We start from the raw sequence: 13,055 nt of genomic DNA on the forward strand, positions 1-13,055 counted from the left end.
TTGGGGGGGGGGGCTCGGTCATGTTCGTAGTCGTGTTCGCTCGCGTGCGCGTGACTCTACCCCGCATTCGGGTGTGGCATGGGGCGCTCTACTACTGTAAGTATATACTGGCTCTCTGAGCAGCAGCAAGCTACTCTTACCACCATCACTCACCCACCCACCCACACACTCTATAGTATTTCCCACCTGCGCCCACATGCATCTATACTTACTAATTCCCCACCCACACATGCATCCACACTTGGCATTTCCCTCTCTCCCACATGCACCCACACTTGGCTTTTCCCACCCGCCGTCCGGTCACCACCACCACCACCACCACCTCGGGACTTTAGTGTTTTCCGGGCTTGGTTTGGTGTGGCGGCTTCTTTGTTTCTTTTGCTTTTGGCGTGCAAGCTAGAGGATATAGTCTATGTAGGGCACAGGCACAGGCACAAGCACAGGTGTGGGTGTGGGTGGACTGCAAGAGGACCCTGATGATCTGTTTGGGATCTGCGAGGGGTCTACATACTCATACACATATGTAGGTGTAGACTTGCATTTACATACATGGACATGCAGGTGTAGATTCAACGGTGCTGGTGTGGGCAGATGGAGCAGAGGACGTATGTATGGAGGAGTAAGTAAGTGTTTGTCACGCGCAGCTACTCGGACAAACGGATTGGACTGGACTGGGACTTGTGAAGAGAAAGCGTCCAAGGTGCACATACACAGACTAGCACAGGCGGGATGCTCACAAGCTAGCATGTCGGATAGCGGGATGATACGGTGAGCGCAAGGTCCAGTACGAAGGCGACACGCCAGAAGAAGAGAAGAAAAAAAAAACAGGGCGTTTGCGCATGTGGCCAGTGGTAGGTGGTAGGGGTGTAGTGTAGTAAAGAGAATGCGGTGGACGGAGGGTGGCGGACAGCAGGGAAATGGGCTTAGGCAGGGCTATGCTCGACTAAACGACGACTCTAGGACATGCGAGTGCGAGCGCTCGGCTCCCGGGAGGACCCTGGATGGCTGGGTTAGCAGGTAGCACCACTATGACCAACCATGCGCGGCAGTTTTGCGTGCAAGCGTACCCCACTCGAGGGCGCCTTGGTCCGTCTGCCCCGTGGCCGTCAGCACCGTGATAGGGACGCGTGAGGTGGATGGCGAGGGAGAGTCGAAAGAGGGGGGGGGAGGGAATGAGGCGGACAGATGCCGCCTTGTATGCATGTGCTGTGCTGTGCGTATGCTAGATGCGGTCAGTGGGCGGAGTAAAGTAGGATGGGCAACACGTGAAACAACGGGCAAATTGAACCCCACGACAGCCTCAGCCTCAGCACGACCAGGTGAAGAGTGAGAGCATGGAAAAGCGGCGATCAAACAGGAGAAGCGCATGTGCATGTGCGCCAAAGGTGCGCGCGCACCGTTGCCTTGGCGGCGCATGCGAGCGAGCGAGAGGGAAAGAAAAGAAAAGAAAAGTAGTAGGCTTGTGCGTGTGCGTGTGCGTGTGCGTGTTGACCGCAGACGTTGGACGCATTCTGGCTGCCATGGCCATGGCGGACGGGGCGGACGGGGCGGACGGGCGGGCGTCGTCCTCAGCCTCGAGCCAGACAGGGCAATAGGGGGTTAATTTGCCACAGCACCACGACGCGCCCTCGGCCGCACTGCCATGGGCGCCGGCGTCTTCGTCGTCGTATGAGCATGAGTAGGGTCACTCCTAGGACAGAGGGGAGACGTGCTCTCCGAGGCGGTCACGCTCTTGGGCCAAGGGTTCCCCCCCCCCTTCAGATGGACGAGAGCCATGCAGTCAAGTCAGTGTCGGTAATCATACGCGACGGGCGGAGAAACAGCAGGACGACGCCGACGACGAGCACAGAAAAGTGATGCGCATGCCCTGTCGTGTCGCGGGCTGTGGCTTGTACCACGCGCACTAATTTGCTTGCAGGGTTGTGGTTGCACCGTTTTCGTTCCAAGGTTATTTTCTTCCCTTGCCGTGTGTGCGTCTCTCTCTCTTTATCGCTCGTATCTCTCCATGTCGCGTTCGCTTGTGCTCGCTACCACGGCCCTCTCGCGCTGTTGGTTGCTTGGTCGCGCGCCCTGGACAAGGGAAAACGTGGCGGCCGACGCGGGTATGACGTCGCGCGGGAGAAGACGGTCACCGTCACGGCGACGGCGACGGCGACGGTGGCCGGGACGAGGGCTGCTTGTCATGGCTTGGGGGGCGTAAGGTTTGAAAGGGTCGTGGGTTATTTTGTTTTTTGTAATATCTCGCTTGCCTTCCCGAGGCGCTCGGCTTGGCGGACGGGGAGGCAGCGTCGGAGCCGCAGCAGTCGTGGTCTTGTAGTGTACGTGTAGAGCAGGTGTCGGTGTCGCATGTCGCCGTATACTGCACACTACCTGCTACTCAGTTGGCCGGCGGCGGGCGCGGCAGCCAGGCTGGCAGCAGTGCAGCGTGTGTGTGCGACTCGCTGGGTACTGCGCCGTCGTCAGTGCTGGTGCAGCGTCGTCGGGCGGCGCCATGGATGCGGGTGGGGGCAGCAGCCAACTGACAGGCGGAATGGCAGCAGGCCTGTCGTCTGCGCCGAGTCAAACACGGCAATTGCCAGGCCGATCGCAGCGTGAGGCAGCGCACCAGCGTTTAGCCGCTACATGGCAGATGCGAATTCACCTCTGCTGCTGCTGGCTGGCGACAACGCCCTGTCTGCTGCACCCTCATGCACCTGGCCCCGAGCCCCTCGCACGCGTGCCCGCCTGATACCGCTGCTGCTGCTGCTGCTGCTGCTGCTGCCGCCGCCGCTGCTGCTGCTCCAAGTGCGTGTGGGTTGTGGGTTGTGGGCTGCTCCTCCACACACGCCTACTAGCTAGCGCTCTTCATCCGCCATCGTATCGGCTCGAGGCCACTCACAAGACGCTTATCCTCTTTGCGCGCCCGCCTGCTGTCTCGGCGGGGCCTCCCTGCTCGCGCTTCCACTTCCTCCATACCCACCCCGAACCTCATCTCGCCCTCTCACTCTCTCTCCGTCAAGCTGCCCGTCTGGACATCCGTCCATCCCCTCTCGCCCCCTCGCCCGCCGTCCTGCTCGCCCTGCCTGTTCCCAATGCGCACATAGCAGCCCCCAGAGCCCTCCCTACCCCCTCGCAACCACCCGACTCGCCGCCGCTGCCGCTGCCGCCGCCACCACCACCACCACCATGGCCGCAGAGACGTACTCGGGCGTCGCGGCCATCATCCGCAACCTCGCCCGCCAACACGACCCCGCGCGAGATGCCAGCTTCAGCGCCCAGGTCTCGGCCAACGGCGCCAAAACCGCCGCCAACGCCATCGCCCTGCCCGGCCCCGAGAGCGACGAAAAGACACAACTCGAGCACGAGCTGGCCGCCCTCTGCTCCCGCATAGACTTCCTCGAGCACAAGTGCAACGCCGCCGCCGCAAAGTCGGGCCAGTTCCCCTTGACCCCCGCACAGGAGCCGCCCGAGGACGGCGTGCTCTACACACAGGCGGGTGCCATCCGCAACAGCAACGGCCCCCCAGGCCAGGCCCGCCGCGGTTCCAACAAGGAGCGCGCCATCTGGGTCTCCAACTGGCTCGCTGCAAAAGAGACGAATGGTGGCGATGAAGAGCCTGCTGCCGCGCTCACCGAAGAGCAGCTCAACTATCTCCGCGTCCACCTGAACCAACAGGCCGACCAGATCAGGAACCAGCGCGAACACATTGGTACGAAACAACACATGCACATATACACACGCATACATTTGATATATGCTTGCGTAGAATGCTTGCGACAGGGGGGCTTCCACTGACACTGCGTAGACAACCTAAGCCGCGAAGTAAACAAGCAACTGACGACACAGAGTATGGTATTCGAACACGGCATCGAGGACATTGGCGCACTGAAACGAGAGCTCGGCAAGCACCAGCAAGGTACGTTTGCACGCCAGACTTGTAGTCTAGAAGAAGAAGAAAGAAAAAAAAAGAAAAAAGAAGACACACCCCCCGCTGACGTCTGGTAGCGAACTTGGCCTTCCAGAAAGCGCTCCGGGAAATCGGTGCCATTGTCACGGCGGTTGCCATGGGAGATCTCAGCAAAAAGGTGCTTATCCATGCCAAAGAAATGGACCCTGAAATCACACTTTTCAAACGCACAATCAATACCATGGTGGACCAGCTGCAGGAATTCGCCAGTCAAGTCACTTTCCTCGCCCGAGAGGTAGGCACCGAAGGTAGACTGGGCGGTCAGGCAAACTTACCCGGAGTTGCTGGCATTTGGGCTGAGCTGACGGACAGTGGTACGTTGTGATTCGTGTTTGGCAATCGGGCCGGTGCTAACGTATCGTGTAGTAAACATGATGGCCAATAATCTCACCGAACAAGTGCGAGAGATCGCCGTCGTGACCACGGCTGTCGCTCATGGTGATCTGAGCCGCAAAATTGAGCGCCCGGCCCGAGGAGAGATCCTTCAACTGCAGCAGACGATCAATACCATGGTGGACCAACTACAGTCATTTGCCACCGAGGTCACAAAAGTCGCCAGAGACGTCGGCACCGAGGGCAAGCTCGGCGGCCAGGCTGAAATTGCCGGAGTCAAAGGCATGTGGAACGAGCTCACAGTAAACGTAAACGCCATGGCCCAAAACCTTACCACTCAGGTGCGAGACATTGCCCAGGTCACGACGGCCGTCGCCCAAGGTAATCTCACCCGCAAGGTTGAGGCCCAATGCAAGGGTGAGATTCTCGAACTGAAAAACACAATCAACCGCATGGTGGACCAACTGCAGCAGTTTGCACATGAGGTCACAAAGATAGCAAGGGAGGTCGGATCAGAAGGTCGCCTTGGTGGCCAGGCCACTGTGCACGGCGTCGAGGGTACCTGGAAGGACCTCACCGAAAACGTCAACGGCATGGCCATGAACCTCACCACGCAAGTACGAGAAATCGCAGAGGTCACGACGGCTGTCGCGCGAGGAGACCTGAGCAGAAAAGTCAAGGCCGAGGTCCAGGGCGAGATTCTGTCGCTGAAGATCACCATCAACACCATGGTGGACCGGCTGAACACGTTTGCGCAAGAAGTGAGCAAGGTCGCTCGCGAGGTCGGAACAGACGGCATCCTGGGCGGCCAGGCCCAAGTCGACAACGTCGAAGGCAAATGGAAGGACCTCACCAACAACGTCAACACCATGGCCCAGAATCTCACATTACAGGTGCGCAGTATCTCCGAGGTCACGCAGGCCATCGCCAAGGGAGACATGAGCCGAAGAGTGCACGTGGATGCCGAGGGTGAAATACGGTTACTCAAAGACACGGTCAACGACATGGTTATGAGACTGGACGAATGGTCTCTGGCTGTGAAGCGCGTAGCGCGCGATGTGGGCGTCGACGGTAAGATGGGCGGTCAGGCTGACGTGCGAGACATTGACGGACGCTGGAAAGAGATTACCACGGACGTCAACACCATGGCTCAAAACTTGACATCGCAGGTGCGCGCCTTTGGCGACATCACCAACGCCGCCATGGAGGGCAAATTCACACAAATCACCGTTGAGGCGTCTGGCGAAATGGATGAGCTGAAGAGGAAGATCAACCAGATGGTGTCCAGCTTGCGAGAGAGTATTCAGAGGAACACGGCGGCCAGGGAAGCAGCCGAACTGGCCAACAAGACCAAGTCCGAGTTCCTGGCCAACATGTCGCACGAGATCCGAACGCCTATGAACGGCATCATAGGAATGACGCAGCTCACGCTCGACACCGATCTTACCCATGCCCAACGAGAGATGCTGACCATTGTGCACAACCTGGCTGGTCAGCTACTCACCATTATTGACGATATACTGGATATTTCCAAGATTGAAGCCAACCGCATGGTTATGGAAGAAATTCCCTTTTCCATGCGGGGCACGATATTCAATGCGCTCAAGTCATTAGCGTCAAGGGCCAACGAGCGCAAGCTGAACCTTGCTTACGACGTCTCCTACACCGTGCCCGACTATGTTGTCGGTGATTCGTTCAGGCTGAGACAGATTATCCTGAACCTCGTCGGCAACGCCATCAAGTTCACCGAGCATGGAGAGGTCAAGGTCGCCATATCCATGGCGGCAGAGCAGGACTGCGGACCCGACCACTACGTCTTCCAGTTTGCCGTGTCCGACACTGGAATTGGAATCCGTGGCGACAAGCTCAATCTCATCTTCGACACGTTCCAGCAAGCAGATGGTTCGACAACGAGGAAGTTTGGCGGTACGGGTCTTGGGCTGTCCATTTCCAAGCGTCTCGTTACTCTTATGGGTGGTCGCATGTGGGTAGAGTCTGACTTTGGCAAGGGCAGCGTATTCTACTTTACATGCAGAGTCCGTCTTGGCAAGCCGGAAATCACTGCTATCCAGCCCCAACTCGTCGCGTACAAGCAGCACACGGTCCTGTTTGTCGACCAGGGCAACACTGGCTTCTCGGACCAGATCATCGAGCACCTCAAGACGCTTGATCTCGTGCCCATGGTGGTCAAGTCTGTCGAAGAGGTACCGGAGACTACCAAGAGAGCCGACATGCCCTACGACTGCGTCATCGTGGACAATGACAAGACGGCACGAGAGCTCCGCATTGCCGAGCGCTTCAAGTACATTCCTCTGGTCATGCTTACGCCGCACGTGTGCATCAGCCTTAGGTCTGCACTTGAAAACGGTATCTCGAGCTACATGACAACGCCTTGTCTGCCAATTGACCTGGGCAATGCGCTCATCCCCGCACTGGACGGTCGTGCTGCGCCTCTGGTCTCGGACCACTCCAAGTCATTCCAGATTCTGCTGGCCGAAGACAACGCTGTCAACCAGAAGCTTGCCGTCAGGATTCTGGAGAAGTACCACCACAGGGTTACGGTGGCCAATAACGGTCTCGAGGCCTTTGAGCACATTCAGAAGAAACGCTACGACTGCGTGCTCATGGACGTGCAAATGCCGGTCATGGTGAGTTGATGAATCATGGTTTATGAAGCATGACTAACGCGATAGCAGGGTGGTTTCGAGGCGACGGCTAAGATCCGTGAATGGGAGCGTGAAAACGGCATCCCCTCTACCCCAGTCATTGCGCTCACGGCACACGCCATGGTTGGCGATCGCGAAAAGTGTCTGGCAGCGCAGATGGACGTAAGTGGCTGTGCGCTCCCCTGGCGTGTTTTGGTACTAACTCGAGCTATAGGACTACCTGTCCAAGCCTCTTCGTCAGAATCAGCTCATTCAGACGATCCTCCGCTGCGCCACTGTGGGAAGTACAATCTACGATCACACGAGCGAGCCGCGCTACACGGCGTCATCGCACATTCCTAACCTGGAGCTGCCAGGAAACACCAAGGACAAAGCCGACACGGCAGCTTCGTCATCGTCGGCAACAGCGACGGCAAGCCCGAAAAAGCGGCCGCAACTCGAAACCCGGGGCTTCACGGACCGGGGCGGGGGCGCCGACAGCCCGAACCTGTTAGCGGTGGATCAGACGGATAATGGCAGTGTCGAGAGAGTACGTTCCTTGTCCGCTAGTTTGTGAGTAAATTGACCCTAATATGTGTGTGTGTTGTAGCTGTTGCTGCGGAGCCACAGTAGCTGAGTTTTTGTGTGATCTAAAGGAAGAGGAGAAGGCTTGATTAGTTACGCATTCGCGTCTTTTCAGACCGAATCATGCCAAACAACAACTACAACAACTACAGCAGTAACCTCGACGACTATCGACGACTATCGACGACGACGATGACGACATGTTCGGCAGCAGCGCATTCTAGCCACGTTGGTCGGATACCCCGAATGTCGAGACGAAGGTATTTGATGGAGAAAGCTGGGTCCGGAATCATTCGGCCTGGTCGTTTTGAAGAGTAACCATGGAGCTTTTAGGGTGGCGTTTGTGCTGTGCTGGAGGCAGGTTTGCTGCCTGTCATGGCTTGCCAAACGGTTGTTTGTCAGCGTTTGCTTTTGCGGGTGCGGGTTTGCAGTTTCACACTACATTTACACTGGTATCTTGTTGCATATCTAGGCGTTGCTTGTTTCTTTCAGGGGGTTTCAAGTACACGGTCCCAGTCAAGCGTGGGCTTTGGGCATACCTTCGCTTCCTAGGCGGGACATTCAGAACATATCTGGCCGGTTTGGTGTTTCTTGTCGAGTGTACAATGATATTCTCTTGCTCGTGTATGAATGGCTGGTGTCGTGTGTCTTCACTGTCGTCTCTGCACAGAGTCGGTCGACTTCGCGTGACGTCGTGCCAAGCCTGGTTGGGCGTGTGTTCTTCACCGGCGGCGCGTGCAGCGAGAAGGGCAACTTGCCCAGCCGCCAGCCTTATTAGCAAGAGCCATGTCGGCGTACAGAGGCGGCTGGCTGTGTGCCTTGCTGCCTCTCCCATTCGCATCTTTTGCGCCCTGAAGGACTGCTTCATTCCCTCGAGAATGTCACCCCAAGCCACAGCATGACATCAGACGCGGCCTGCCAGAGGCTGCCTATCGATAATGGCCGACGCGCTGAGGGCGTCGCTCACCTCCGAAAACGCTGCCTCACCCTCCTTTCGCGTAAACCCCCCCACGGCGCGGGTGCATGGCCGCGATACGGTAGGACAGGCGCGCCTGGTTTCTTTTCGTGTTTCTCTGCTGCTTTGCTTCTTTGCTGGCCTGTTGTTTGACCGAAACCCAGGCGTCGCAGTTTAGATTACTCAAAGATTTGCCGCAAAGGACCGCGCAACGCGTCGCGCCAGTCATCGCAATTGCCTCACAGGGCTCCTTTCACTCTTCAGCCGCACAACGACATTGCAGTCGCTTGGAGCCTCACGGTGAAGCCACTCGACCCAGCCCTGACTCTTCACCACTTCTTTTTCTCCGCAAACTGCCCCGCCCTCTGCCTATAACATCCGCCTCTACCGCACTGCCCACAACCCAACGCCCCCCCCCTCCTCTTCCCGGACTTCTCCATTGCCACGTTCATAGCCGCATCAATTGCCCCGCCACCCGGCCACGGTAGCCAGCTTTGGCCAGAATGGATATAGTCAATGACCGCACTACAAGCTTCGAGGAGAAGATTGGATTGATCAGGGCGGCTCTTCGTACCGTTGATGACACGGAGAAGCCATACTACCAGCAGGTACTGGATACCGTGTATCAAATGTTTGAAATAGAGCAGAGGAGTCTAGCCTTTGAGCCTACCCCCGCCCCGTACACATCATCAAATGGCACGCAGAAACGACCTTCTCCGCCTCCGGCCCTGCCATCTCATACGCTCAAGCGGAGTCTGGGATCAGCCGACCCTCCTGAAGCCAAGCGCATCAGCAGGCAGCCGAGCCCAGCTACCCCAACCTCTTCGCCCACACCTTGGTCACAGCCACTGCCTCGACGGCCGTCAAATCATGTGCATCAAACGGATGAACTGGAGGTTGTGGATTTGACCCAGTCTGGTCCACCCACGCCACAACGATCCGCTCCGCTACCTGCGCACGATCAGGCATACTCTGACCCATTCGCAGAACTGCACAATGCCTTCCAGGGACCATATGGCAATGGCGGTTTGATATCGGCGGCTACTGTGAACCCGTATTACATGTCTGTACCAGACCTTGCAGAGTTCATGGTTGCGCCGACCACACCTAGCAATGGCCCAGGATACCAACAGCCACATGTGTTTCAGCACGGTTTTCCTCCCAACCATATAGCCGCTCCCTACAGGGCGCCAGTCGATAGTGATGGCGATGACTATAGCAGCTTTCCAATGAATGCGGCAGAGGCCGACGCTATCGAGAAGCTCTTTGAGAATGTCAAGGAGGATGGCGAGAAGGCGGAAGAACGAGAGCCAACGCCTGCCATCATGACCTGTACCCTCAAGGAGTATCAGCGCATCGGCCTGACATGGCTCCTTAAAATGGAACGTGGCCCCACCAAAGGCGGTATCCTAGCCGATGAAATGGGCTTGGGCAAGACGGTAAGTGAAACTCTTTGCATGCCACGCGTCAATCACATGCTCTGTACCTAGACTGGTCGATTGGTTTCTAATTGGTATGGCCAGATACAAGCTCTTTCGCTCCTATGCGCAAATCCGTCCAAGAACCCAGCATGTAAAACCACGCTCATCATTGCGCCTGTGGCTCTTATGCGGCAATGGGAGAAGGAAATCGAGCGACACGTGCACCCGAATCACAAGCTTAGTGTCTATCTCTATCATGGCACTGGCAAGAATGTCGACTTTGCCCGACTCCGTCAGTTTGACGTTGTGCTGACAACTTTTGGATGCCTTACCGCTGAGTACAATCAGAAAGAGTCTCGGAAAGAGTCGATGCTGTACGAGCAAGAGCAGCGCACCCCTGCCATGAGCCGCAAACCCAAAGACAAGCTGGCGTTGCTGGGGCCCGAATGCATGTGGTATCGCGTCGTTATTGACGAGGCTCACAACATTAAGAACCGCAACGCCAAATCATCAAAAGCCTGTGCGGATCTCATGGCTCGCCACCGCTTGTGCATGACTGGAACGCCCATGATGAATAGTATTGACGAGTTATACCCATTGATTGGATTCCTCAAGGTGGAACCTTACTGCACATGGACAAAGTTCAGCATGGAGATTGCTAGGGTAAGCGAATGACGAATCTGTTAGAGTTCTGGCGCAGACTAACATGTTGTAGCCCGTCAAGAATGCCAATCGCTTTGCAAAGGGTCGCGCAATGAACCGTATTCGTATTCTGCTGAGGTCTATCATGCTGCGGCGGCAAAAGGACTCCAAAGTGGACGGTCAACCAATCTCCAAGATCCCACCCAAGCATACCGCCGTGGACAATGTCGAGTTTAGCGACGACGAGTTTGGATTGTACCGTGCTTTGGAGACCAAGTCGCAGATTCAGATGAACAAGTATATTGAGAAGAATGCTGTTTCAGGTGAGCTCGCCTAGGTTCAGGCTCAGCTGTGGCTTCGATCACATGCTAACAGATTCCAGCCAACTACGCAAACGTCTTGACCCTGTTGCTTCGGCTGCGTCAGGCCTGTTGCCATCCACAGCTTATCAAAGACCTCAGCCAACCAGCAACCGACGGCATTGCTGAGGATGACCTTTTGGCCCGTGCAGAGGAGCTCAGCGTTGATGTGGTCCTCCGACTGAAGGAACCCGACTCATTCGAGTGTCCCATCTGTCTCGAGGCCGATCCCAACCCAACCATCATTATTCCGTGTGGCCACACGGTCTGTGGAGAATGTGTGCAGAAGCTCATTGATCCCGCAATGCCAGCAGCACAGGATGGCAATGACGAGACCACTATACCTAGATGTCCACATTGCCGCGGCGAGTTGAAGGCCAAGTTGATCACCGACTACAAGCACTTTTGCAAGGTCCATTGCCCTGAGCGACTCGGATCGGCCGAGTTGGAGGACGAGGTTGAAGAGGATGCTACAGACGAGTCTGATGCCGAGGATGACGATGACGATGTCGATGAAAAGGGCAACCTAGCTGGGTTCGTTGTTGACGACGATGAGGATGAGTACGAGCCGGGCAATGCCAAGAACAAGGATGACGACGACTCTCCGCCTGAAGCTAAGCCTAAAGCTATAAAGTCGAAGAAGCGGAGCAAAGGCAAGAGGAAGGGCAAGGGCAAGGGCAAAGCGCGTGCCAAGCCGAGTGTGACTCTTGCCCAGCTGAAGAAAGAGTCGCTCCGCAACAAAACCGCCAAAAAGCGCTATCTCCGCCATCTAGACAAGACCTATGTTCCCTCAGCCAAGATTGACCGAACCATCCAGCTCCTCCAGGACATCCGCACCAACGACCCAACCGAAAAGACTCTTGTCTTTTCCCAATTCACTTCACTCCTCGACCTCATCGAAGTGCCTCTGAACCGCGAGCACATCCGCTACCAGCGCTACGACGGCAGCATGAAGATGGACCAGCGCGCCGACGCCGTCAGCGCCTTCATGGACGACCCCACGGAAAACGTACTCCTCGTGTCCCTCAAAGCCGGCAACGCAGGCCTCAACCTCTGGAAAGCATCCCAAGTCATCATCCTCGACCCCTTCTGGAACCCCTTCATCGAAGACCAGGCTGTCGACCGCGCGCACCGCATGCCGCAAACCCGCCACGTCCATGTCCATCGCGTGCTCGTGCCCGAGACGGTCGAAGATCGCATTACGAGTTTGCAGGATTCTAAACGGGAAATCATCGGTGCTGCGCTGGATGAAAATGAGTCGAAGAATTTGACGCGTTTGAATTTGAGGGAACTCAAGTTTTTGTTTGGCATGCATTAGTCGTGGGCATATATGTGTGTGTGTGTGTGTGTGTTTTTCTCTCTCCCCCCCCGGTGTTTATGGGGCGTTCCGGTTTTGCGGATCCTGATGCATGCAAAGGTGGTGGTACTGTAAGTATACTGTGGGCAGACAAGGCGTCTCTTTTTTTTCCTTCTTTACCCCCCCTCCCTCTCATCTCGATACCCCTCCCCCCCGGATCCTACTACGATCAAAGCATCCGATTTTCTTTTGGTATCGATTCTTCTCTTCGGTCTTCTGTTCTGTCTTTTTTTTTTCTCGTCCATCCTCCTCTTGTTTCTGAGATTGGGACTGTGCGACTGCGACTGCGACTGCGAGGCTGTGTGTGTGTGTTTGAGAGAGAGAGAGAGAGAGAGAGAGAGAGAGAGAGAGAGTTTATTTGGTTTCTAGATGCAGTATAGCAGGCTGCATATAGAGAGAGAGAATATAGATGGGTAGCGTATGTTTATGTGTATGTGTATGTGTATGTGTAGGTTAGTACGCGTGATGGATAAAATTCTCAGTTTAATATTCTGTGTTTTTCTTTTTTTTGGGGGGGTACCGTTGTCATGAATATACGTCTACATATATCCAATGTACCTACATACGTTGTTTACTTCCACCCTTCGTGCTTGTGCTTGTGCTTGTGCATGTTTGACTACGTCTATAGCTGTGGCTGGTTTACAGCTATTTATATATCTTGCTAGTCGTGCCTTGTAGATATACACACACACACACACACACACACGCTTGAAAGAAGGGGGGGAATAGGGACAAGAGGCAATTTCCCACATAACCATCCGCATAATGTATGTATGTTAAATCGAGGTTCAGCCGCGGGGGGGGGGGGGGGG

The 13,055-nt window shown here is 55.9% G+C and overlaps 2 protein-coding genes across 2 annotated transcripts; both read left to right on the forward strand.

Moving 5' to 3' along the window:
- Positions 1-3,165: 3,165 nt before the first annotated feature.
- On the forward strand, positions 3,166-7,501 carry SETTUDRAFT_86754 (uncharacterized protein; the record flags this gene model as incomplete). Its single annotated transcript, XM_008022291.1, has 6 exons — positions 3,166-3,688; positions 3,785-3,895; positions 3,985-4,260; positions 4,313-6,927; positions 6,976-7,107; positions 7,160-7,501. The coding sequence occupies 6 exons, from the start codon at positions 3,166-3,168 to the stop codon at positions 7,499-7,501; spliced, it is 3,999 nt and encodes a 1,332-aa protein (XP_008020482.1).
- Positions 7,502-9,093: 1,592 nt separating this feature from the next.
- SETTUDRAFT_86820 (uncharacterized protein) lies at positions 9,094-12,204 on the forward strand (the record flags this gene model as incomplete). Its single annotated transcript, XM_008022296.1, has 4 exons — positions 9,094-9,903; positions 9,988-10,548; positions 10,601-10,843; positions 10,903-12,204. 4 exons carry the CDS (start codon positions 9,094-9,096, stop codon positions 12,202-12,204), a joined length of 2,916 nt encoding a protein of 971 aa, XP_008020487.1.
- Between the last annotated feature and the right edge of the window lie 851 nt (positions 12,205-13,055).

Source organism: Exserohilum turcica (assembly GCF_000359705.1).
Source record: "Exserohilum turcica Et28A unplaced genomic scaffold SETTUscaffold_1, whole genome shotgun sequence".
NCBI lineage: Eukaryota > Fungi > Ascomycota > Dothideomycetes > Pleosporales > Pleosporaceae > Exserohilum > Exserohilum turcicum.